Genomic DNA, 26,766 nt, shown 5'->3' on the forward strand with positions numbered 1-26,766 from the left:
ACTAGAACATTTCTAAAGAAATTTTGAGTGTGCCTGTCCCTGGCCCGTGACTCTCACCTATACATTATTAGATTGCAATTTGAACTGTTCAAAATGGAAAAGAGGAGGTAGTCATATAAGATAATAAACCAGGTGTTGGTGTGTGTGTTTGTCCGTGTGTGTGTGTGTGTGTGTGTGTCTGTCTCGTCAGTTAGTGTGTAAAACTGATCAGAAGGCGAATTTTCCTATATTTCTATGTATAAATGATTTCTGTAGAGTGTCATTTGCGGCCTCTAGCGCAGTTTCCAATTTTTTTGGGGGGAAAATTTTTTCTCTCCCTCTCCACTCTAGCGATGATGTCATCGCTCTAGCCTCTCCATAGGGTAACATTGGGGGGATTGTTTGGTGTGTTTTTGCCAAATAATTTGAAAACTTTTGCTGAAACCCTTAAAAAGCACACTTGTCATGGCCGAGCCGGTCGATTTGATACCTTTTTGTGTATGTGCGACCAAAACTCTGGGAGGAGTAGTTGAAAAAAATACTGAAGAAACGGAAGAATAAAATCTAGGATTAAGCCCAGTGAATAGTATATAGTATGCTTTTTCAAGCACACTCAATTAAGAGCAGTTACAGTTGCACACAGTAGCATTCAAACTTTCTGTTTCATTGGTTCTGGAGCATCGTTGCAGAGGTTTACTTTTCCTCAGAGCTTCCTGAGAAAAACATCTGACACTTGGTGGATTCTTCTCTGCTGCTGCAGCCGGAGCCATCAGGTGTGTGTCCGTGTGGATCTACATGCAGCTGTTGGAGGGGATGAATTATAACGTGACTGGAGAGGGAAACAGGAAAGTTTGGCAGCAGAGAATTAAATCATGTGTTTCTCTTCTCCTTTCTGGTAGTCTGTCCTCACAACCTGTCCAAAGTGTTTCCCTCTGCAGCGCTTCAATAATAATCTCTATTATGCCTTTCACATAAACATTATGGAAATGAAACTTCAAAGGGAATTTCTGGAGAATACCTCAGCCTTTGTGCTCTGAGTGAGTCAGACTCATGCGTCTGTGCTGCATGTGTGTGAGACCAGAGAAGATTTATTCTGTGTGCAGATGTGTAAGATTCAGCAAACTTATTTCTTATTCTGGATCTTTTCTTCCATTGTTGCTTCTGCAATCCTCTGTAAGGATCCTGAAGAATCAATAAAATTCAAACCAAAAGGAAAGTGTTTATGCTACTGTGTGCAAAACCTGTTACTGCTTTGGTTTGAATATCTGTCACATCATCCTCCTAACTATTTCACTTCCAGCATTTACATAATTTATTTCCTCTTTAAACTGTCTTTCAGAGCCTAACCAGGAACTGTTTGGCCCTAACCTTAGAGAAGTGCTGACGGAGCACAAATTTAATCAAACCAAAGCTTTTTGTTCCAGCAGTGAACCTTACTATGTCCTGAGATTCTCATAGGAGTCTATGGGAGCTGTAGTAGAGACACTAACCCCGGGATTCCACTGGATGCGTTACGACTCCGAAAGGGGTCCGTCCGCAACGGCTGCGTATCTCCGCAGTCTGTCAACACACACCGGATCCGTCTGTGTCGGAGCTGTTGCGTAAAGCGGAGTCCCGAGGACGCACGAGATCTCGCAAATTCACGCGTAATCAATTGATATAACTGGAAGAGAATCAACATCTCCTCATTAATGACTGGAGACAAATCCAGCGACTCCGTCCTAACGAGCGCTAACGAGGTCGGCCGGCTTGTTAACAAGCCGGCCGACCTCGTTAGCGGCAGTTAGCTACAGTTAGCTCTGTAGCAGTACAGTGTGTATGTGCTGCTGCTGCAGGAGGTGTTCACTTAGCGACCTCTGTTTGTTTACAATAAGCACCGGAGTGAGCGGTGTGAAAAGACGAGTGAAAACCTCTAACCTGTTGACTTCAGGTCTGTCCCTACCCATCATGACGTCTTCACGTTGTGAAATATGTGCTGCCGTGAACCCGAGGTATTTTATTTAAAATTAAAATTATTTATTTATTTTAAAATATACCAGATGTTTTATTTTGTGTCTGTGCAGGACTTCCTGTCCCGAACAATCTGCTCTGTGCTATATATATATATATATACATATTCAATTACATATTCAATTATAATATGAAAGTACGTAGAGAAAACAGTAAGAATGTTTGGACGACAATCTTAAAAGTACTTAACTGTGCTGTGTTTTATTGTGAATGACAGAATTTCACTGTTTTATTTTGAAGGGCAGAAGTTCACTGTGTTTAATTTTGAGGGGCAGAAGTTCACTGCGTTTTATTGTGAAGGGCAGAAGTTCACCGTGTTTTATTGTGAAGGGCAGAAGTTCACTGTGTTTTGTTGTGAAGGACATAATTCCCCATGTTTTATTGTAAAGGGCAGAAGTTCACCATGTTTTATTGTAAAGGGCAGAAGTTCACTGTGTTTTATTGTGAAGGACAGAAGTTCACTGTGTTTTATTGTGAAGGGCAGAAGTTCACCATATTTTATTGTGAAGGGCAGAAGTTCACCATGTTTTATTGTGAAGGGCAGAAGTTCACCATGTTTTATTGTAAAGGGCAGAAGTTCACCATGTTTTATTGTGAAGGGCAGAAGTTCACTGTGTTTTATTGTGAAGGGCAGAAGTTCACTGTGTTTTATTGTGAAGGGCAGAAGTTCACCATGTTTTATTGTAAAGGGCAGAAGTTCACCATGTTTTATTGTGAAGGGCAAAAGTTCACTGTGTTTTATTGTGAAGGACAGAAGTTCACCATGTTTTATTGTGAAGGGAAACAGTTCACTGTGTTTTACTGTGAATGGCAGACGTTTATCATGTTTTACAGTGAAGGGCAGAAGTTCGGTCCGATGGTTGATTACGGTGATATTTATTTGGCTGACCCACAAACATCTAATTTCGCCCGAAAAAGCATCCTGATACAGTGACGTCTGGCATTTAACCACTAAATGTCCTCCCTCTAAAAACAGCACCATGTGTTGCTTAGTGGATGTAACATTAAAGAGTGAAGCAAAGACAGTAGAGAGAAGTAGTATGAAGAACTAAAAAGTCCACCTAACAAAACCACCATCCTAAGAATAACAGGGTTATACGCAGCAACAAGTACTTCAGCTAAATAAAAGCCTGAGAGGTAACTTTGTCTTGACTTTACACTTTCAAATTACGTGCAAAGCACTAAAATCCTGCAGTCCTGCTGCATATGATACACCAATTGGTCCCATGTCTCTGTTTGGAGTTAGTCGCGCCCTCTATTGTGAATGACGAGACACAAAAGCACTATATATATATATATATATATATATATATGTATATATATATATATATATATATATATTTATATATATATATATTTCTATTCTATATATATTTCTATCTATGCATTTAAACTCAAACAGGCTGTTCAGCCGCCCAAAACCCCTCAAAACAGAAGAAGTGTCAAAAAGAACTCAGTAGTGAGTAGCCCCACCGTTCTTGTTGATTACTTCAATAATTTGTTTAGGATGGTTTCACGAAGGGCATCCGCGGTGTTGAAATGACGTCTGCTTTTGTAAACCTCTCTTGCCATCCATCCCCACATCCATTCATCGATGTTCTCAATGGGTTTTAGATCAGAGGAACACGCAGGATGGTCCAAAAGAGCGAAGTTACTCCTGGAAGAAAACTTTTGTCAGACGGGTGTTGTGTTGTCCTGTTGACAGACCCAGTCATCACCACACAGACAAGGTCCCTCAGTCAAGAGGGACGCCCACTGCAACATCTCTGCATAGCCAGCAGTGGTTTGACGCCACTGCACAATCTGAAGCTCCATTGTTCCATTGAAAAATAGCTGCCCAGATCATAATGGAGCCTCCTCCACTGTGCTGTGTAGGAAACACCTCCAGTGTGATCTCCTTGTCATGCTATTAACATTTTAAGCCATCAGGAACATACAGGTTAAACTTTTTTTTTTGTCAAAGACTAAAACTATTTCCACCTTTAAATGTCCCATCTTTGGCGCTCCCTTGCAAAGTGCAAACGGGAAAGTTTATGGCATGAGAGGAGACATCTTTCAAGACATTTATTGTTCTTTAAGCCCTTCTGTCGCAGATGCCGCTCTATGGTTATTGGGTTACCGTCAGCATCAGTAAGGGCCTTAATATGGGTCGAGGATCAGCCTGTGTCTTCACAGACAACCTGTTGGACCCTCCGGCTCAGCACAGGTGAAGTTTTCTGGGTCTACCACTAGACTTATTTGTCCCATAACTCTCAGGATCCTATAAGAAATGTAAAATGACTGTCTTACTGCATCCAACCTTGGCAGTGATGGCGCATTGAGACACTATTTGCTTGTGCAGCTCAACAATCAGCCACGTTCAAAGATGGAATGCATTTTTGCCATCAGGGGGTCATGACAGTATGAATTTCTGATACAAAATGACATGAAAGCCAGATTTTTGCACAGATTTTGACTTTTTAAGGCTGTGGTCGTAAACTTTTGATCTGCTGCTGAACAGCCTGTTTGAGTTTAAATGTGGGTTTTTTTCCCGTCTCTTTTTGCATTTCAAAGCTCTACTTACAACCTGGTTATGTTCCACCAACGCGAAATGCAAATACTTGCAATTTTGTCTTACAAATTTGTTCAGGAGTGTGTATATATACAGCACAAAGTGTCAGTTAGGGTCGGAGGGAGGAGAGTTGGATGGGTCAAACAAACCAGGACTTTCACCAGGAGATGTAGAAGAAAAAGATACAAAATTACCAAAAAAAGTCACAAAGTTCCAGCAGTGAACCTTACCATGTCCTGCAGCCGCTAGGGAGCTGTGGTAGAGACTCTCATCGGAGTCTATAGGAGCTGTGGTAGAAACACTGAGGGTCAGAGCGGAGAGGAGTAGAGAGCGGGTCGGTTTTTGGGTTCAAAATGTTATAAATGTAGAGATCAGGTCATATAGGTGAGGTTGTGCTATAAAAAATTATACCAACAGAATGAGAAGGAGTCAAAGGGTTAATGTTTGGTAAAAGCTGCAGGTGAGAAGTTGGTGAAGATGTTTCTGCATTGTCTGTCTGCAGCCTGCTGAGCTCTGAGAGCATCACATGATCAATACATATTGACAGGAAGTGATCACCTGCAGCTCTGACAGACACAGTGAAAGAGAGCCTGTTAGTGTCTGCAGAGAGACGACACAACGGGCAGCACAGAGGGAGAGAGAGAGAGAGAAAGAGAGGGTGACTGGCAGATGAGATAGTCTCGTCTCCCCCCGTTTCTCCCCCCATCTTCCCTCTGAGCTGATCTCAGCTGCTGGACGACTCTCTCATCTCTCTTTCATGTGGGAGAATGTTTCCTGAGATAAACGCCGTTCCCCCTGAATTAAACATGCCCACCGCGGCGAGCACTGCAGTGAGTGGCGCCCACCACCTCAAACACCAACACCGTGTTTCTGGATTAATGGAAAAAGTCTCATACTTATGAAAAAAAAAAAAAAAAAATGTTCAACTCGATACAGATACTCAGGAAAATATTCGATACTCGATACCATTTTCGATACCACAAGGATAAAAACAAAGACCCCAAAATTTAAGAGAAATATTTGTATTAACAAGAAAAATGCAACATGTAAAAATGAACAGAACCACAGGTTAAATATTTATAATAAAAAACAGTTGTGCAAAAAGAAACTGCAACTATGATAACAAGCTTCAGGTCTGAGGTAGTGCAAAAAATAAATAAATCCAATAAACAATAACAATTAAAACAATATTTTGAGGTTGTATGGTTTAGCTGCTTAATAAGTTGTTGGATCGATACTTAGTAAATGAGTATCGTATCCGGATACAACGTTTTAGTACAGAGTGAAAGTGTTAGATAGCTTCCGTGTGTCTGGATGCTACAGAAACATCAGGGAGAGCATTTTGAAACATCCTAAACATCCTGAAAGTCAGAAAATAGTGAGTTGGAAACTAATGGAGAGACGCAGCGGGTCTGGACAGTGTTTTATATCAGTTACAGAACATTAATATCTTATTTATTTATGTATTTAACGGACCAGCTAATGCCACATACAAGTTAGCACATCGTAGCCCAGATAATGCTAATTGCTAATGCTAATGGTCACTGAATATTCTCTTACCTTCTGAAGATGAGTTATTTGACTCCAAAGTTATTTGACTCCAAACTGTGAATATTATCCACAAACACACATTTCTTCCATTTTACCCTCTAGGCTTCTGTAGGAGGAGGAGACGTTGAGCTAACTGTAGATTTCTGGATGCTGCAGGTGTTACGGATTAAACAGTGACCGTGTTAACCTTTAACCGGATGTGCCTCTAGTTGTTATGGCCCTCGATTTTTTTTAAATAAGCTTTTATTTAAACATGTTTTTTTTTCACAAACAGTGAATAATAATAATAGTACTAATGAAAAAAATAAAAATAAAATTAATTAATTAAATTAAACAGGTAAAAATAAACTAATAATAATAATAATTATAAAACTCAATCAAAGACCATACTAAAAAAAAAAATAAACCGATAAAAATAATATATAATAATAATAAAAATAATTATTAAATCAACTCAATTAAAGGGCATACTAAAAACAATAATATATACTAAATAATTGAACAGATAAAAATAAACTACTACTAATAATAATATTAATAGTAAAACTCAACTAAAGAGCATACTAAAAACAATAAAATACAATAATTAAATAGATAAAAATAAATAATAATAATAATACTAATAGAACAATAATTATTAAACAAACCCAATTAAAGACCATAGCAAACATACAATCAATAATTAAACAGATAAAAAATAAATAATAATCATAATGATAATATTTTTTCATTATTATCAAAGAAGCTCAATTGAAGACCATACTAAAAATAATCAAATCAAATGAATAATTAAAATAACAAAACTCAATTAAAGACCATACCAAAAATAATTACACAGATATATAAATAAATAAAGCTTGATTAAAAGTCAGACTAAAAGGAGCAATAATAATGTGAATTTCGGTGAATTTTTAAATGGTTTCCTGAAAATTCAGTGTGTTTCATGCGAGGGCAGAATGATGACTCAGACAGAAAGCTGAACTGGTGATTCACTGAACTGCCCCGTGAAATATATTCAAGATTAAAAAAAATACTTTATTGTCCATCACATAATGAGAGGTAACACATTAACTGAAATTAAAACATCTATTTCACAGGATCAGAAACGCTCAGAGTTTGGGTTCTGATACACCTGCACGGCCCAGCGAAGCCGAGTGAAGCTGCCTCTCGTCACTGGAGTGAAAATTAATTATGTTTATTTTCTCGTGGAGCAGCTCAGGACCTCATGAATCAGCTCCTCCTGCTGCCTCTGAGGGGAGAATCCAGCTCAGCACAGCACATTTGGTCTTTAATCATAAAAACAGGGACATAAACAAAAAGTTTTGGTGCAGAAAACAACATAAAAGAACAGGTTGTTTGTCATTAAAAACGAATGCGTGGGAGAATGAACTGCTGCTTCTCAGGACCCACAAACGTTCAGAAACGTGAAGTCCAGTTGAGTCACTTTCAGTGCAACGACTCAGCCCCCTCACTCTGTCTTCAGCTCACCGGCTCCCACTGTTTCCTCGTCTTCATCTCAATATTTCATTTGTCGTCTCCCGTCATGATCAGCGTCTCCTGTGAGACGCTGCAGCTGCTCAGCGGGGAAATCAGACGAGACGAACAGCTGGCTGTCCCCTCTTTCTTCCTCTCCTCCTCCTCCTCTTCTTCTTTTCTGTTTGAACTCAGTGGTGGGAGGAATATTCACATCTTTTGTTTTAGTAAAAGTAGTAAAACAATGGTGACAAGTAAAAGTCAGTAAAAATATTCCTTCTTCATGTAGTAAAAGTACAGAAGTATTCTCAGCTTCATGCAGCACAAGTGCGTAAGTATTCTCAGCTTCATGCAGTAAAAGTACAGAAGTATTCTCAGTTTAATGCAGTAAAAGTACAGAGCAGGAGCAGATATTCACATCAAGGTTATTGAGGGCTTTGTAGGTGAGTCAGTGAAGGTGGTGAAGGATGGATGTGAAGTGTTTTCTGGAGTGGGTGAGCAATCAGGCAGCTGAGTTTTGGACATATTGTAGTTTTTGAAGGTTGGTGGAGGGGAGGCCATAGAGAATGCTGTTGTCATAGTCCAGTCTCGAGGTTCTACAATTCTACAATTCTACAATATCATTTAGCAGACGCTTTTATCCAAAGCGACTTACAAATATATACATGACACAAATACACAAATATATATATGTACAAAAATATAACACAAGCAAGGATGAAGTCAAGAAACATCGCAAGATTAAGTGCCATGTGTTAAGTTTGAGTCCATTAGGACACAAGTGCTTTATAGGTCACGAGCGGTCAGTGCGATACTTGTCGTAGTCGTCAGTGTAGATCAAAAGTGAAGGTGTTCAGTAAAGAGTTGGTCTTCAGTCTCTTCTTAAAAATTGAGAAGGACTCAGCGGAACGGATGGAGTTTGGAAGTTCGTTCCACCACCGGGGCACTACACAGGAGAAGAGTCTGGTTTGAGACGCAGAGGCCTTCAGCGGTGGAGGAGCCAGACGTCTTTCACTGGAGGAGCGTAGTGGGCGGGAGGGTTTGTGAATCTGAACAAAGGAGTTCAGATAAGAAGGGGCTGTGCCCGTTGCTATTTTGTAGGCAAGAGACAAGGCTTTGAATTTGATGTGGGCTGTGACCGGGAGCCAGTGCAGAGAGATGAGGAGTGGAGTGACATGTGCTCTCCTGGGCTGGTTGAAGACCAGACCTGCAGCCGTGTTCAGGATCATCTGCAGAGGCTAAATGGGATAACACAAGGGCCTGAACCAGAAGTTGTGTCGATTGCTCGATCAGATAGGGTCTGATTTTCCTGATGTTGTACAGGGCGAGGGCTAGCACTGATCCTTGAGGCACCCCAGTGGAAAGGTTTTGTAGTTTGGACACTTCTCCCTTCCAAGATACTTTAAAAGATCTCCCTGCTAGGTAGGACGCGAACCATCGGAGGGCAGAACCTGAAATACCAAGTTCTGTGAGTGAAGAGAGGAGGATATGGTGGTAAACCATGATGAAAGCTGCAGCGAGGTCTAGCAACAAAAGAGCTGATGATTGACCAGCTGCTGGAGCCAGACGCAGTGATTCTGTTACAGACAGGAGTGCAGCCTCAGTAGAGTGACCCTGCTTCAGACTGATTTGGATCGTACAGGTTGTTCTCGGAAAGGAACCTGGAGACTTGGTTCAAGTAACTGTGCGCTCCAGAATTTTTGAAAGGAATGGTAGGAGTGAGACAGGTCTGTAGTTGCTCACTTGTGTCGGGTCCAGTGATGGTTTTTTGAGCAGTGGAGTCACCTGGGCCCGTTCAAAGGTGGTGATGTGTGTGATTGAGGTATTTACTGCCGAAGAAATGGTTTGAAGGAGATTGGATGGTATCAGATCTAATGGGCAGGTGGTTGATAGAGAATCCAGCAGAAGTATGAAGACCTCCTCCTCGGTCAGAGGATGTAGAGAGGTGAGAGAAGCCCGTTTAGGTGGTGGCAGCAGCTGTCGCTGGTCAGGCTTAGAGAACTGGTTACTGATGGCACTAACTTTTTCGGTGAAAAAGGAGGCAAACATGTCAGGAGTTAGCAGAGTGGCGGGAGGCGGTGGTGGAGGATAGAGGAGCGAGTTGAAAGCCGAGAACATTCACTGGGAGGAGGAGGAGGAGGAGGAGGAGGAGAGGGCAGGACGAAGGTGTGGTGGAAGGTGGAATTAGGATGTTTAGGTGATGTTCTTGATAAATTTATTACAAGAACTGGATACCGGACCCAAAGATGGCACGTATTCTGTCCAATTTAAAATTGGACTGAATATGTGCAGTAGTGTTTCCCCCACTCTTTTATCAGCTGGAGGAAAGTTTTATGTCTCTCCCTCTGTAGCTCGGTGGACTCTCTCAGTGTCTCTCTGGTTTGGTTTCTTTATGGAAATTCTTGGTCTGTTGGACAGAATCTGACACTCTTTACACTTTAATGTATTGTTGGTTAGTTTTTGATCCCTTCTGTGGTAAATCATTGTTCACACTTTGTTATGATAAGGGCCTTTCTTTCATCATTACAGATTTGTTTCTGCTGCTGATTCTCACATCTGTTCCTTCCTTTGGTTGGGACAGCATCTCACCTGCAGAGAACCAACTCTGAGAACCCAGACCCCCATTTAGTGGAACAGAGTTCTTCTTTGGTCACCAGAGTTGGTTTGAGCTTTCACAGCAGCAGAAACCAGACGACCATCAGACAAAACAATAGAGTTCCTTTAGAGAACAGACGGATCAGAGGATGATCCCTGTGTGATGTTTGTATCACATGCTTTACTTCAGTTTTCACACGGAACGCCAACGCCATTGTCCTCTCATTTTACGTCTTTTCTTTTCTAATCTTGCATATTTTTTAGTCATTTAACGTCTTTTTTTACATCTTTTTTAGTTATAAGCGTCTTTTTTGGGCCTTTTTTTGTCATTTTTATGTCTTTTTTGGTCATTTTATGTCTTTTTTGGTAATTTTACATCCAGGAGCAGAGTTAGCTTCTTTGATCACCAGAGCTGGTTTAAGCGTTCACAGCAGCAGAAACCAGACGGACCATCAGACAAACAGCAGAGTTCGTTTCAGGAGGAACAAACGGTTCCTTAATAATAAAACCTTCATGGATCAAAAGTTCATTAAAGAAAGTGACATTATCGAGCTGGTTCGCAGTTCTAGGTGTTTCAAAACCTTTACAGATGTCTCTTTTACTATCATCTGCAGGGAAAATGCTCTCGTTGCTTGAGGGAGAATTACCACAAGTGGCCACTGGGGAAAAAAATATCCAGTTCCAAGGAGACAGAAAAAGAGTTTAGCAGCACTGAGACAGATTTTAAGTGGAAACCTCCACCTGAACTTTATACTGTTGACTTATTAATTAATATTGTTTACTCTGGTGTGTCATAAATGGAAGTTTAAAACCATTTCAGCAGAGCAGAGACTCTAAAAGTCCTGCAGGTAAATTCCAATGCACACGGAGATTCTTCCTATCTGCAAGAGTGGTGTGTGTAGTTTACAGTCAGAGAAGGATCCTGCAGCAGCTTCTGTGTGTTGGACATCATGTCTGCTGACGGGGGGTCCCTGACGTCAGATCTGACCAGTAGATGTACTTTGGGAAAAGGTCAGCAGCCTGAAGCTCCAGCTCTGACTCACTCAGAGAGCAGAGATGCAACGGTGGCAGTGTGAGCCTGGACCCACTCCACAAAACCACCAGCAAGACTTTGGTTCAGCTGTTGGCAGTGTGTGTGTGTGTGTGTGTGTGTTTAGTTCAGTGTTTGTTGCACAAAGTGAGGTGAACATTTGAAATGTAGTTTGAGTTCTTCATATAATTTCCCTACATTTGTTTTTAGGTTTTTTCTTCAGTAAGGTCCTAAAGTCTCCATCAGATTCATGATTCATTTCTGACATTTGCACGTTGTGAAACATAGAACGTCTCCGCTGCTGGAAACTGCGACAAGAAAGAGTCACAGCCGCCAGTCAGCACTGTATCAGTATCTGGAAAACATGGATGTGTTGATCAGCACGTTTATTTTGTCTGCCGATGAAGCAACATGATGTTAGTGGCCGCGTACGTACAGTGAGAGTGTCCTGTTGGTAGAAGACGTTGTGTTGAAATTTTGTCTGATATAAACTTTTAACCCTTGGGTTTCAGATCATTTAACCTCTTATTCTCCCTCCTGCTCACTCAGGTCTCCTGATTTGGGGCTCCAAATCTAAACTTAAGCTCAGTGGCTTTTAAGTCTAGACTCAAAACAAACTTCTATTTTTTAGTTTTTTTGGTGTTTTATATCAGTGTTTCTTTTATGTGTGGTGTGTCTGTCTGAGCAGCTCTTTGACTTGTTTTTAAATGGGCTTTATTAATAAATTTAAGTTGACTGTTTTTTGTTTTTTTTTACCTTAAACACCTTACCTTACTGTTGAACCCTAACCAAAGTGTTTTTAGTGTTTCAGTGTATTTTCAGGGTTAGTCGGCGCATGTTTACGTGGTGCTGCAGTCGTGATTTGTGTTGAAAATGTAGATATTTGTTGTTATCTGTGGTTTGCAGGAACTTACAATGCTAACATTTGTTCTGGTGCTCTGTCGCCGTGGTTCAATTAAATTCGAATCGAATTTTAAAATGGAAAGTTTCCATCAGCTCATTTAGAGCGAATAAACAAAGCTGCAGTAACATACTTTGGTCAGCAGATGGCGGTGTAATGCGTTGCTGTATAATCCATCAGTAAACAGGAGAAGAAGAAGAGATTGAAAAGAGAGAAAAAGCAAGCAAGGTTGTTAATCAGAGACTCTGAGATTTTGGCCCCATGAGAGAAAATCTGTCTCCAGGAATCAGATTCAACTTCTAATTGTTGTTTCCTGTCAGAGGAAACAGCTGATCAGTAGGGTTGTGAACGATAAACCAATGCAACCGGATATTCGGTTTAACTAGTGAGAGATACGGCTGCATCTGTAGCAGCCTCCTCAATCGATACAAATCAGCCATGAACTCTTAGATTAATTGGTTGTAGAGTCATGGATCGGGTATCGCGAGACTTGGAATTGGTTGGTGGCTTCACACACTTACAGTTTGCGTCAGCATCTCTAAAATAACGCGAGAGCTGAAGCTGCTTGATCGGTCTCTCCCAAGTCTCTTATTTTCCATCCCCGCTTCCCTCACTTGCGCCGTTCACTTGCGTCACTTGCAAAACGATTTAAGAGACATGAGAAGTCCTTCCCCCCGAAGCGTCACGTGAAGCAACGTCCGTTTCTAATGACGGCGGCAGCGGGTCACAGCTCGATCAGCTGTTAGTCAGCTTTAACAGCTGTAGACATGCACTAATAATAATAATAATAAAGTGTTTTCTCTGTTTACCAAACAGCTGCACATGAATAACAACCTCCATTGTGTATTCATACTGTGAACTGTGTCCTGCTCAGGGGCACGGGAATGCCTTTATATTATTTATTAGCCTATTATTTGCGTCTGTATATAGACTATCCTTGTGATAAATTAATTATTTAATTTGCCAGAACATGATTGTGTCCGCTGAACACCGGCCAATGTTTTCTTAGGTTAGATGATTAAGGGAAAATGTAAATTATGTCACTCAGATCAAACCTACACTCAGGAATGATCAGCCTCACATGGCACCGAATGAAAATGACAAAAAATATCTTCTAGAACGATCTTTCTTTTAATTTATTATAAATGAAGACAGATGGTCTTTTTGTTGTTCAGACACACAATAAAACAGATTTTTAACTCCATAACGAATCACAAGATAAATAAAATACAAAACTTGTGAGTGACACACTATAAAATATCTACAACAAATATTAATCAAGAATAAAATAAAATCGTATCATTCTTACACTGTATCGATTGGAATGGAATCGGTTTGTAATAAAAGTATATTGTTTTTTAATCAAATCGTAACCTGTGTATCTTGTGAATTGAATCATTTATCACAGAGAGATATGCAACCCTACTGATCAGTCATGAGAGTTAAGCCTTGTGTACTCTTAAAAAAAGTATAACACCCATCCTCTTCAGGGGTCAAAAAGGACCCCATGGTAGGAGAAACATCCCCATATAATGATGCTGCACCACCATGCTTCACTGTCTTCACTGTGTACTGCGGCTTGAATTCAGAGTTTGGGGCTCGTCTCACAAACTGTCTGCGGCCCTTGGACCCAAAAAGAACAATTTTACTCTCATCAGTCCACAAAATGTTCCTCCATTTCTCTTTAGGCCAGTTGGTGTGTTCTTTGGCAAATTGTAACCTCTTCTGCACATGCCTTTTTTTAACAGAGGGACTTTGTGGGAGATTCTTGTAAATAGATTAACTTCACACAGACGTCTTCTAACTGTCACAGCACTTACAGGTAACTCCAGACTGTCTTTGATCATCCTGGAGCTGATCATTGGCTGAGCCTTTGCCATTCTGCTTATCCTTCCATCCATTTTGATGGTTGTCTTCTGTTTTCTGCCACGTGTCTCTGGTTTTGCTCTCCATTTTAAAGCATTGGAGATCATTTTAGCTGAACAGCCTAAAATTGTAATTGAAATGCATGTTCAACAAGTGCTGGCTTCATCCTTAAATAGGGGCCACCTGATTCACACCTGTTTTTTCACAAAATTGATGACCTCACTGATTTAATGCAACACTGCTATATTTTTTAACACACCCCTATCAACTAATTGCCCAATTGCACAGCCTTAAGAGCGTGCATATCACGAATGCTGGGTCTTGTTGGTTTTCTGAGAATCTACTGCACCTACTGGTAACTTGTTTGCCATGTAGCAATAAAAAATATACTAAAAACCTGGATTAATCTGGTTGGTCACATTGGACTGTTATTATATTGAACACTACTGTATATTATTCGTATGTTGAGAATGATTTGGGGTCAAAAAGGAGCCCAAGAGTACAGGAGGGTTTAATGTTCAGAACTTATTCATAAAAAGTTTTCATCTCCATGTTTAAACTGTTTTATAAAAAGACAAAAACACCTCAAGTGAGCATAGAAACTTTTTTTTTTTCCATCAAGCTTTTCTCATGACAGAAATTCACTGAAGGAAAAACGACTCATGATGGCCGTGGTGTAGAGGAAGCGGGGCTTCCTTGGCAGTCAGACTGTTTATCTGCAGTGTTTCTGAACCCTAGGACTCCACTCAGAAAGTTGATCATGAATCTAAAAGGGAATTGATGAAGAATGGGACCAATAAGCAGAACTGATGAGGCATCGGCATCAATAAAATCTTGTTGAGCTGTCGTTGGCTCAGCTTGTGCATTCATAGTTTCCATTTAAAAAGAAGACGCCGATGGCTGTTAACGTACATTCATTTAGCTGAAAACCCTCTGGATGATTCCTCTAACACCGGCCTCTGTGGACCCTGAGCTGAGTGCTGGGTGTCAGGTGTGTCTCTGTTTCAGGTGGATGTTTAAGAGTACTGGCTGGAGGCCACTGAAGCTGTTTGTGTCGTACATGGAAACCTTGTTAGGGAGCTGTCACTGGCCCTCGGGTGGTTCTGCTGCTCCATATGGCTCCTATATCTTTTTGTTCTTCCTTTACAGCACAGTGGTTGTTAACCAGCGGGGAGAGTTTATTTTCTGTCCGTTTGCTTAATTTTCCTGTGACATACTGTTCAGATATGATCCCTAATATATCCGGCCTCCATCGCTTTCACACATATTCAATTTATTCCCTCTTTTCATGTGTCACACACACACACACACAACACAAGCACACACACTCTCTCTCATTAAACACCTGCTGTCAGTTACCTGCAGCGGGCCTCCGAGGCTGCTGTTGGGGATAAATCGTGTCAGACCTTGTGTCAGAAAAAAGAAAAGAAAATGCACATTGGTGTGTTTCCATTTCCATTAACCAGGAATGGGGTGGTGGAGTCAGAGCGGCAGCAGCGTTGCCATAATGCCTCCCAACAGAGACAGGGTGGAAATGTTAAATTGTCAGGTCGACACAACCTCGCTTGTAATGTGTCCACGAGCTCTGAGCTCAAAAGGTCCGAGAGATATTTCATATTTCTCTTCATGTTCACACCAACAGTGGATAGCCAGTAATAAGTGCTGAGATATATTCCTCCTCTGAGCCTCAGAGCTCCACTGTTGTTAAAAACACATCAGTTTCCGACCCCAGCAGATCTGTACCTTTTCTTCTTGGAAGTATAGACTCGTTTTAAAAATTTTCTGGGTACAGGGTGAATTGGTCCAAGTCCGAGGCACTCCCCTTAACTCCTTACTGCCCCTCCACTACCTTTCATCCAGGTGCATTTCAGTGGCCTCAGCAAGGTATCATGTATTTGGGTATACAATTTACTACTAGTTACTACTAGTAGACAGTGTTTTAGATAGTTTAAAGCCAAAGTTTATTTTAAAGAAGGACAACGTTTTACACTCCTGTGTCACCACGAAAAGGGATGTTTTAGCCTTGCTTTCGACAGGATTTGGCAAAAGCCTAATCTACCAACTAGCCCCGCTACCGCTCACTGCTGTAACGCTGGTGATCTCGCTACGAGCCGGGTGACAGTGGAGCCGCCAAGAGACCCGCAGCAGCTTGTCTATTGCCCATAAAATCAGTGGATGTGTGTGGTGGATGTGTGTGGCTGAATGACATGAGGGAGGATAAGGCGTAAAAATAAATAATCTTACAGAAAGCGAGAACAGGAGAAGCAAAGCAGCAAGCAACCCCCCTCCCTCCAACACTCTCTCTCTCTCTCTCTCTCACACACACACACCAACACACCCAGTAGACTGTGAGCAGAAACTACAGAGCAGCCAGAGCCAGAACATGCTGCAGAAAAACGTTGCAAAAGCAGAATGGAGCATTTTAGTCCCAAAGTAGAGATGGGCTAGTCTGGCTATATAAACATCTTAACTTGCTCAAAGCTTCCTCGAATTTCTGTCAATCTAAATACGTCATCTGGTATAACTGATATGATTGATAAGAGATACGCACAGACGCTTATGATAGACATTCGTAGCGCCCAATAAACGTCTGTGGACGAAAAATGAATAGGTGGTCTCCAGACTATATCTCATTTGTGATATAGTCTGGTGTTAGGGATGGGTACCGAATTCGGTACTTTTATAGGTACCGACCGAATTCCGTCGGTACTACCAAGTACCGATTCATGAAAAATCAAACGATACCATGTTTCGGTACCTTAACGGCATTAACTTTAAACTGATCATTGATTTCAGCCTGTTTTCATTTAACGTCTTTGGTTAACAAGCGTGCTGATGATTGCACTATTTTTTATTTTTTTATTTACCTCTTCGTCTGATCCTGTCTGCTCACCGCGGCCACTAGCCACTAGCTACTGCCATCTTCCAACCCGGCGCAGAGACGAACAGCCGGCTCTAGGCCTGCTAGCTGCCAGCTGCTATCTCTCCAATGTCTCTACCCAAAAACCCAAACCCAAACGGTCTGTGAGACTGTCTTGGCCATTCTAGTTTATTTAAAAAAAAAAGAGAGAGTATTTATTTTTAAGTAAAGTCAAGAAAGACTGTCTTTATTTTATTTTTTATTTTAAAAAATAAAGAGAGTATTTATTTTTAAGTAAAGTCAAGAAAGACTGTCTTTATTTTATTTTTTATTTAAAAAAGAGTAATTGTTTTTAAGTGAAGTCAAGAAAGACTGTCTTTATTTTATTTTTTATAAAAACATGTATTTTTTTCAGGAAATTGTTTTTAAGTTTGGTTGTCATTTTTATGTTGAGGCGGCGAGGGGTTGTTGTCGGCAGCTGCTGAATGTAACTAATAAAGTAACTTGTAATCTAACTTAGTTACTTTTAAAATCAAGTAATCAGTAAAGTAACTAAGTTACTTTTTAAAGGAGTAATCAGTAATCAGTAATCGGATTACTTTTTCAAGGTATCTGTGGCAACACTGATCCTGGGGTCCCTAAACAGTCTGTGAGCTGCATAATCGGGTCTGACTGGAAAGCTATGACTCTTGTGGATTCAGTGAGCCCAAATGTCCATTTTCAAAGAGCTCCCTTGACTGTTGACCTCCAGATATCCAAATAAATCGGGTTCTGTGTGTCCCCACAAGCCTCCTCTTTACAGACATATTATGATAAATGGTAAATGGACTACACTTTACACTACACACTACGCTCATTCACCCGTTCACACACACATTCATACTGTTGGCCGAGGCTACCAGGGCACACTGGTGCCATCTGCCACCATTGGAAGTTCATTCACACACCCGAAACAGTCTGTGATTTGTATAAATCGGGTTTGACTGGAAAGCTGAGACTCATATCATATGAAACATGAAGATCTAAGGAATACATCGGTACCAACTATGTTATGATATCTGGTTGTGAAAGATTAGGTTTCCATGTGTCCCCATGAGTCTCTTTACAGACATGCCTGCTTCATACTGATACAGGCAGTGTTTCCCTTGCAGTAAAATGTGTTATATTGTCCTGTTGTATGTGAATATTTGTGCATCCTGGGGTCCGTAAACAGTCTGTGAGCTGCATAAATCGGGCATGACTGGAAAGCTCAACCACAATCAACTTTATATCCTACAAAGTACTTAACTAAAGTTTAACTGAAAGTTTAACTGCTTAATCTAAACCAGACTTCTCTTTTTGATGAAGCCAATGTGATAGGATGGAAAGCCACTAAATGGACCTCATGGGGACGTTAGTGAGTAACCCTGTCTGTCTTTGTCTCCTCAGACTCTATGACGGTGCGGAGAGGAAAGAAGCTCAGCATCTCCATCCAGGAACACATGGCCATTGACGTTTGCCCCGGCCCCATCAGACCCATCCGACAGATCTCCGCCTACTTCCCCCGCCTGTCCCCCACCTCCCCCGGCCCCGTCTCCCCGAACCCTGCCTCCTCCCCCCTGGCTCTCAGCCCTGGCTCCGTGGCCTCCGGGATGGGCGGGGCTAACCTGCTGTCTCCTCTGCTGGCCCACGGCCGGACTGGTGGCGGCGGCTCTTTGTCACTGACCAGCAGTGTGGACACGTCGGTGGAGATCAACAGCTCCGACAGTGACGACTGCAGTGAGCCTCCCTGTTGGCATGTGTCTGTGTGTGTGTTACTGTGCATCTCTACACACCTTTTTGCATGACTCAGCATGATGTTTCACACCACAACTCAGGTATATTTACTGACAGGCTGCTCTCTTGACTATAATCAGGTTTCCATGCAAATATAATGCAGATTTTTAGCAAAATTTGCTAAAGAAAATGTGAATGTATGCTGCATCAGGACAGAGAGGCTGCAGGCTCAGAAACTTGTGGCTTAATGACTGCAGACAGGAAGGTTAGCAGATTTCGCAGTAGGCTGGGATACAAGAGTGCAAAGAAAGTCCACTGCTCACAGAGGCAACAATTTCTGCAACCAATGCTAAAGCTGATCCACCATGTTGCAGTCTGCTTAGCTGGTCGTCAAACAAATGATTGTCCACGCTCTCTCCACTTATATAGATATTTAGATATTTAGCTGGAGTCGACACCTATCACTTGCAAAGTCATAAAAACATTTTTAACAAACGACAGCTAGTTTACAGAATTTTCTCAGGCAGAGCTAGCGGATGCCAGTGACTTTAAAAGGGAAATAGCTTCACTGTGAAAGATACAGTTTCTCAGCTGAGGGAATACGTTATAAATGCAAACTTGTTGAGCCGTAATATTACATTAATGCCTTAAAACAAAGTCGTACAGTTGGAGTAACCACTGTCTTGTTCCCTAACCCTCTGATTGGGGCTTCTGACTTTGGCGAGCCACCTAACACAAAGAAACTGACTCTGTCCAGTTTGATATATGGCCAAGCTTTTCACTGTAGGACTGAGGGAATACGCTATTGATGCAAACTTGTAGTTGTGCAGTTACAGTAACCACCATTGTGGTACACGTCATCTATGATTTGGACTTTGGCGAGCCAACTAACACTAAGAAACTCTGGCCCCTCTCCAACTTGATTCAAGGCCCAGCCTTTGACTGTAGGACTGAGGGAATAAATTAATAAATGCAAAGTGGTTAAGCCGTACCATTAATGCCACTAAACACAGTCGTGCAGTTACAGTAACCACCGTCGTGGAACCCATTGGTTCTGATCCAGGCTTCAGACTTTGGCAAGCCAGCTAACACTAAGAATCCCTGGCTCAACTTAATTTATGGCTCAACTTTTCACTGTAGGACTGAGGGAATGTAGGGAAGCTGCAGTGCGATCAATAAACAAACACACCAGAGTCCAATTTATCTGACAAGCTAGAAACACAAACGACCACCAGTTTACCCCAGAGTTCAGTCCGGACACACAGCTCATGAATAATTCATGTATTTATGCTCACCGAACATTAATAATGTAGCACACACAGACCTCTGGAAACACGTGTGATTTAGTGAGAATCCAGACATTAAGAGAGTGTTGATGAGGCAGCAGGCTGCAGATAAAAGCTCTGACTGCAGATAAAACATGATCTATGCTTTAGAGACGTTGGAATTGGCTTTCAGGTTTACAGCATCACCCTGCTGAATGAATGAATGATGAGCTTTCTGAGAGGTGCAGGGGAGCAGGGAGGAGATCACTGCTTCATGCTCTCTATCAGCGCTTCACTGGCAGAATAAGAATAAATGGAGATAAATGACTCCGGCTGAATGCTACTCTGAGCTGCTGACATGCTTTCAGGCTCAGATTCTCTCTTAAGTAAATATGATAGTCATTATAATAATTAGAAGGTTTTATTTTTCTCATGAGCCTGTGTTCATTATCCGATCTGTCTTGCAGTCACTGATTGAGGATTTGTTTTATTTTTTAGTAATGAGATTCATCAGAGCGGCACAGTTTGACAGGCTGTCTCCTTTAACTAAAACTCTTTGATCAAACATAAAAAGACGTGTCTGATACATGTAAAACGTCTCCAACATAAGAGCAGGACGGCACGACGGGAGAGACACAAACAATGACATGACACGTCTAATTTTTGTGTGTGTGTGTGTGTGTGTGTGTCTTTTTGTGTCTCTTTGTGGTTGTTTCATGTCTCTTTTTGGGCTTTTCGTGTCTCTTTCTGGTCATTTTGTGTCTTTTGGTCTCTTTTTAATTGACTTTTAACTCTTCTTGTGTCCCCTTGTAGGTGTTTGGTTTCATTCTATGTCTCTTTGTGTGTTTTGGCTACACTGTGTGGTCATTTTATGTCTCTTGTGGTGGTTTTGTGTCACTGTTGTCACTCTCGTTGTTTTTTGCGTCATTTTGCATCTCTTCATGGTCATTCTATATTTTTGTGTTATATTTTTCTCTTGTTTGGCATCTTTTTGTCACGGTGGCAGACAAACACTGTACTAAACCCAAAACATTTCCATTGGGAAAAAAATGTGCTGCAGCTTGAGAAACGATGCCAAAGAAAAAACACATCCACAATATCCAAAACAAGCTGAAACGTGCCGTGAATGAAAAACTGTGCTGCAGATAATACAAAACAAATGCATTTAATACAGAATGAATGCACACAAACACAATGGAAGTTTGTCCTCCAGCGTACCTATAGCTCTGCAGTCACTGGTTGATGCTCTGTTTATTTTAACAATTATGCATTTTAGATTATCAGTCCTGTAACTGAAACTCTCTGAACCATAAAATCATTTTTCCATTAGAGCTGGAGTCTTTTGTGCAGACGGATCCCTGCAGAACATTCTCAGTGGCGTCTGCAGGAGGCTGAAGCAATGCGTTTGTTTGTGCACACTGTTTTTACAGCAGCCGCTCGTCTCGGCCCCGGGCTGCTGGAAGTCAGCGTAGGTGGGTGGAATCAAAACCACAAGAATTCAGATTTGAAAACTGCACTGACTGCTTTTTTAATTTTCCTTTTTGTGTTGAGGACTGCAGTGGAGTCAGCAGAGAGGAGACAGTGAAGAGGTTTATCTCTTCTCTCTGCATGTTGGATCAGAATCATTTTACAGAAAGAGTTTTCCTGCCAGTGACGGCCAAGTACAAGCTTTAGTGTTTGAACTGGATTTATGTCTGCAGGAGAGCTGATTGTTTTAGACTCACCTGCTCTGGTCGCTGGCTTAATGCCGTCCAGAGGGAACAAATTTTTATGCAGGAAGAGCTGCTTATTTTTTATTTTATTCATTTATTTGACAGGGTTGACACACAGAGGCGAAGTTACATTTACATAAGAAGCAGCCGATGCATTGAATATAAGGCTTCTAGATGCAAACAGCGTCCATTTGCAAGGCTTTGAATAATAATTTGTCTGTATAGTATAGTGTACGCTTTCCTGTATGCAAAGTTTTAAATTGTTTGTAAATTATAGTCTCAGTTTTCTTCAGGAGGCGAGAATAGTGTAATAGTGTTGTGACTGAGCATCCTGGGCTCGCCTAACTTTTTAAAGAGGAAATAATAAACTCGACAATAAGTCAGAAACTTGCAGTCAGTCACATTTAAGACAACAACAGCAACACATGATACGTCTAATTATTTGTCTTTATGGGGTAATTTTGCATCTAATTTTTTTTGTAGTTTTGTGTCTATTTGTCTCCTTGTGGTTTTTTTCTTGTCAGTTTTTGGTAATTTTGTGTCCCCTTTTTTGTAGGTTTGTTTCTCTTTGTCGTTTGTCATTTTGTGGTTGATTTGCGTCACTTTGTGGTTGCTTCTTGTATATTTTTGATCACTTTATGTCTCTTCTTTGTGGTTCTGGCGGCGTGGAGATGTATTCATCTTATATCATGTCTAACGTTAGTGAATCAGAATATTTCAGGTAATCTGCTGCTGTTCTGGTTAAAAATTATCTTATATTGATGCCCAATGAAGATTAAAATGTGTCCTGTAATTTAGCTTTGCTGGCCTGTTTTTTGGCGAGCCAGTCACCTGTTTGATTTTGCATCTCTAAATACTTGTTTTGTATTGTGCTGTGTATCTCATTTGCATCTCTTTGTTGCAGTTGGATGTTTAAAATCTCTTTTTGTCGGTTTTGCGTCCCTCATCGGTCGTCTCTCTGCAGCTGGTCTCCGTGTCTTTAGGGTCACCTGATTGTTGTTCCAGTAATGTAACAGTCACTTCAGTTGTTGCTGTTTGAGACGAGCAGAAGCTCTGCAGGAAGCTGGAAAGCCTCCAACACACAGCAGCTTATCATAAGAACACAATATGTTGTGTAAGCAGTGTTTTGTTGGTATTTATGAGAGCGGATGCCTAAAATAAATGTTTGTTCTAATCCCTGTGAATCACATTCTGAATGTATGATTTTATGTAACGTGTGTTTGGTGTGTGTGGTGTGCGGTGTGTGTGTGCTGTATGTGCTGTGTGAACCTGAGGGATGTCTGTATGTGTGTAAGAAGCCTGACGAAAGCATCTCTGAGAGGATTCAGTGTGTTGACATGTGCCGTAGCGTGTTCAGGGTCCTGTGACGGCTGCTGCTCCACTAAATTGGATTTCCATCTTGTGAAGGAATGCTGAGATGTCTCTGTGTTCTCTGGCATGCTCTCAGTTTATCCTCACTGCTTTTCCACAGTGTCGTTTCTCCCCCCGATGCTGCTGATGCGATGCTTGTAAATCATGTTATTTTTTATGAGTTACAGTTATTGTCTCTGTGTTATTTCCTCAGCTGCTCTGGGAACGCTGGAGTTTGAGCTGAGATACGAGCAGAGCTCCAGCGAGCTGCACTGCACCGTGCTGCGGGCCAAGGTAAGGATGCTCTGCACGCCGCCGCCACTAACGTGCTGCTCTCACCATCGCCGCCACTCGTCTGCAGACACGAGAGCAGTTCAGATAAAGTGGTTTAGGATCATTTCCCAGCTCTGTGAATCACAGTCAGTGGTCTGAAACATCAGTGTTGAATCACTATTTATTACTGGACAGACGACCAGGTGACTTTAAAGACACTTAAAACAACTACAAAGAGAAGACCACTGAAGACACAACACCATCTCAAAAAGAGGCAAAATGACCACAATGAGCTAAAGCGACCACAAAGAGACACAAAAACTACAAATGGACGCAAACGAGATGCACAGCAAGATGCAAAACAACTGCAATGAGATACAAAAGTTTTTTAAAAAGAGATGAAAACACCAACCACAAAAACTGCAAAACAATCACAGAAAGTCACCAAAGAGACTAAAAAAACACCACAAAGAGATTTCAAACCACCACCGATGATAAAGAGATGCAAACAAGATGCACAGCAAGATGCAAAACTACAAAGAGATGAAAAACACAACCAAAACAAACACAAAACGTTGATAAAGAGTCACCAAATTATGCAAAACAATGTGACAACAAAGACACAAGACACAGTTAGAATAACATAAATCAGAAAAAAGTTATAATTCTCTGATATTTTTTTTTAAAAATGTGAATAAAACTGAATTTTATACATAAACACTTTTCCAAGTGTCCACATGTGTCCTAAATGTTGTAAAACCAGTTTTCTCCACATATTGTACATATTGAACTATTGTATTCCAGCCTGTCCAGTCCTCTCCTCTCTGCTCTGTGTAAACAGATTTTCAGTGAATATTGGTCACGTGACCGTTGGTCTCAGCAGATTCAATCATGTCTTCACAGTGTCTCTGAGGAGCAGAATTTAATGTTTTTAACAGGATCTGGTTAGTGCAAACACTTCATTTTAAATGACACATGTAGAATAAAGAGATTCTGACACCTGAGGACTGAAGGAATATTTTGTTACTCGAAGTGGAGAACTCAAAGCTTGAAGCTGAATAATGAACTCTATGATGCAGTCTGGCTGAGTTTGTGTTGCAGCATCATGTTTGAATATTTGATCCAGTGACTGTGTGTTTATTGATCCTGCAGGGAGGAAACTCTCTGTTACTATATTTAAATCAGTTGGAGGTGACACACGGTGATAATGATCAGAGTGTTTTAAAGCTGCAGGACTGTAATCTGCCATTGGTTCTGTCTCACTTTATGAATCACACAGAGAAAGCACATTACAGAGCGCAGCTTTAAATTGCTTCATTAGCAGATAATCTCACTCCCGCTGCCGCCGAGCTTCACCCCTTCCACTGATTTCTTTATTTGAGGAGCTACTTAATTGTTAATGATCTCAGAGAGGGAGAGGAGCCGCTTCAGGTTGGAGCAGGTGGATTAACTTGCCGCCGCCTGTTGTCAAGGAAAGATTGTAACGAGTTAAAGCTAAAGTCTCAATCTTTTGTTCTCTTTGGAGGCACATAAAGGGAAAACTGCCCAGAAAGTTTTATCATCTGTAGTCATTTCTTTGTTTAAACTGACTGCTGATGGCCAGCAGGTGTTCGGGCAGGAACTCGGTTTTTGATTCACATCTCCTGCCACATTTTTCATCGTAGAAACTTCATTCAAACATGAAAATATTCCACTCATTTCGGACAATTTATTAGAGGTTCACAAAAACAGGTCGTGGTGAGAGTTGCTGGAGATTCTTTTTTTTTGGCATTTTTTTGCTTTTATTGAAAGTGTAAGATTGAAAGTGGGTGATAGAGAGGAAGACATGCGGCAAAGGGAGCTCAGGCCGGATTCGAACCCGGCTCCGCCGCAGCAAGGACTCAGCCTTAATGGTAAGTGCTCTACCAGTGTGAGCCACCGGGACGCCCCTAGTTGCTGGAGATTCTGATGTGACTGAGTGTGGGAATGGGGTCCGGGCTCGAGAGCTCTCGGTCTTGGCTGTGCTGGCAGGCAGAACTGGGTCTTTATAGGAGAGTTGATTGTGGGATGAGGAACCGGAGTGCAGGAGTTGTGAGATGAGTTGCAGGTGTGTTGGCCGGAGTTGCAGTGACCACGCCCACCAGCGGTTTATTCATGCAGCTGCCAGATCACGGCCGGTGGGTCGTGACAATTTATAACTTTCACAATTTCAGAAATTTTCCACATATTCTGGACTTTTTTCTCCATTTAAATCAGAGGTTCTCAAAGTTTAGATAGATGAGGGCCAATTTACGAACCCAACATTGGACTGAGGTCCCGTTTGTAATAATTTTAATGACCAGGTTGCATAGACCAGATTTGAGAAAACTAACAGCTGTGCAGTGTAACCTCTTTTAAGTTGTTCAAGCTCACTGGTGCGCTCCTTGCTGGTGAATTTGTCGTAGTGTAGCCCGGGAATTAGAAGCACACAGGACACAATTACTGGGGTACTTGTAGCCTCCTTATTTATTTCACATCAGTTGCAAAAGGCTCGTTTGACTGAATTTCCAAACTCAAACTCACTCGTTCTCAGCTGAGACTTGGAGAGAACCGAAACCAAAAAGAAAAATAAACAAAACAACATTGGGGACAAAATACGGCAGTGGGCTATGAAAGTCTACAGAAACAACAAAATACACACGTCATTAAAATCATGACACGGTTACATTGACTCGAAAATGTGCATTCAAAATATTACCACGGTCACTTACACGCCATGCAGCGTGGAACACGGGAGCTGAAGCTTCCTGAAGCTAGTCGTTAGCCCCGGTCGACGGCTGGCATGCTACCCTCTGAAATAAATCACCAATATCTCTAAATGAGACTTATATTGTCACATTCTGTTACGGCGTCGCTTACAATGTGTGCGTATTTTACCTACCAATTGAACAGAACAACAGTCTCCTCGGTTCGGCGAGACATTTCAAGGTACTTGTGACTCACATTCAGCAGAAAAAACAACAATAACCCACAATGCACCTGGCGGCTAAAACAAAATGCGCCCAACTGAACCCCAAAGCAGCTCAATGCTGCCACCTTGTGACCACTTATTTAACCCCTTACATTTGGTTAACATTTACATTTGAAATATGACAATTAAAAGAAACACCAAAAGAAAACAAAAACACATTATGGTACATATGAATACATTAACCCTTAAGTGGAAAATTACACTATTACATCATTAATTTACCACCCGGCTACAGTAGGTTTTATGATTGGTGTCATATCGGCATTACGACAAAGTAAAAGGTTTGTCCACTTATCTTGAAACCAAGACAATGTTTTTTTCCAGAGGGGCCCAACTCCAGATCCCTCTCCGACTCCATCTTCACAGCTGCGGTCACAGTCTCTTTCCTGAGGCAGAGTGAAGTAGTGATGTCTCATCCTTGAACGATTCGTTCTAAAAGAACGAATTATTTGGCAAAACAAAAGGTTCTGAATCCCTTCCTGAAAAGTTTCGTTCTTTTCTCAGCTCCCGTCCCATCTCGTGTGTCTCTCTCTCCTGACCGTAAGTCTGCCCCTTACTCCAGACTTCTTCTTCTTTTTTATTTTTTATTTTTCTTATTTTGAGTCT

General features: G+C 41.3%; 1 protein-coding gene across 2 annotated transcripts in view; it reads left to right on the plus strand.

The window, feature by feature from the left end:
• Positions 1–26,766, plus strand: part of doc2a (double C2-like domains, alpha) — a 65,423-nt gene that overhangs the window by 1,711 nt on the left and 36,946 nt on the right. The window contains exons 2-3 of one of the 2 annotated variants that reach the window (XM_059348045.1): positions 18,245–18,574; positions 23,113–23,192. In XM_059348045.1, coding sequence (XP_059204028.1) covers positions 18,250–18,574; positions 23,113–23,192 — 405 coding nt within the window. In that variant the 5' untranslated portion in view covers positions 18,245–18,249. Of the gene's footprint in view, positions 1–18,244; positions 18,575–20,925; positions 21,309–23,112; positions 23,193–26,766 lie in introns of those variants that run through there. The other variant, XM_059348046.1, reaches the window with a different exon arrangement.

This window comes from Centropristis striata, chromosome 13, assembly GCF_030273125.1.
Source record: "Centropristis striata isolate RG_2023a ecotype Rhode Island chromosome 13, C.striata_1.0, whole genome shotgun sequence".
Lineage (NCBI taxonomy): Eukaryota > Metazoa > Chordata > Actinopteri > Perciformes > Serranidae > Centropristis > Centropristis striata.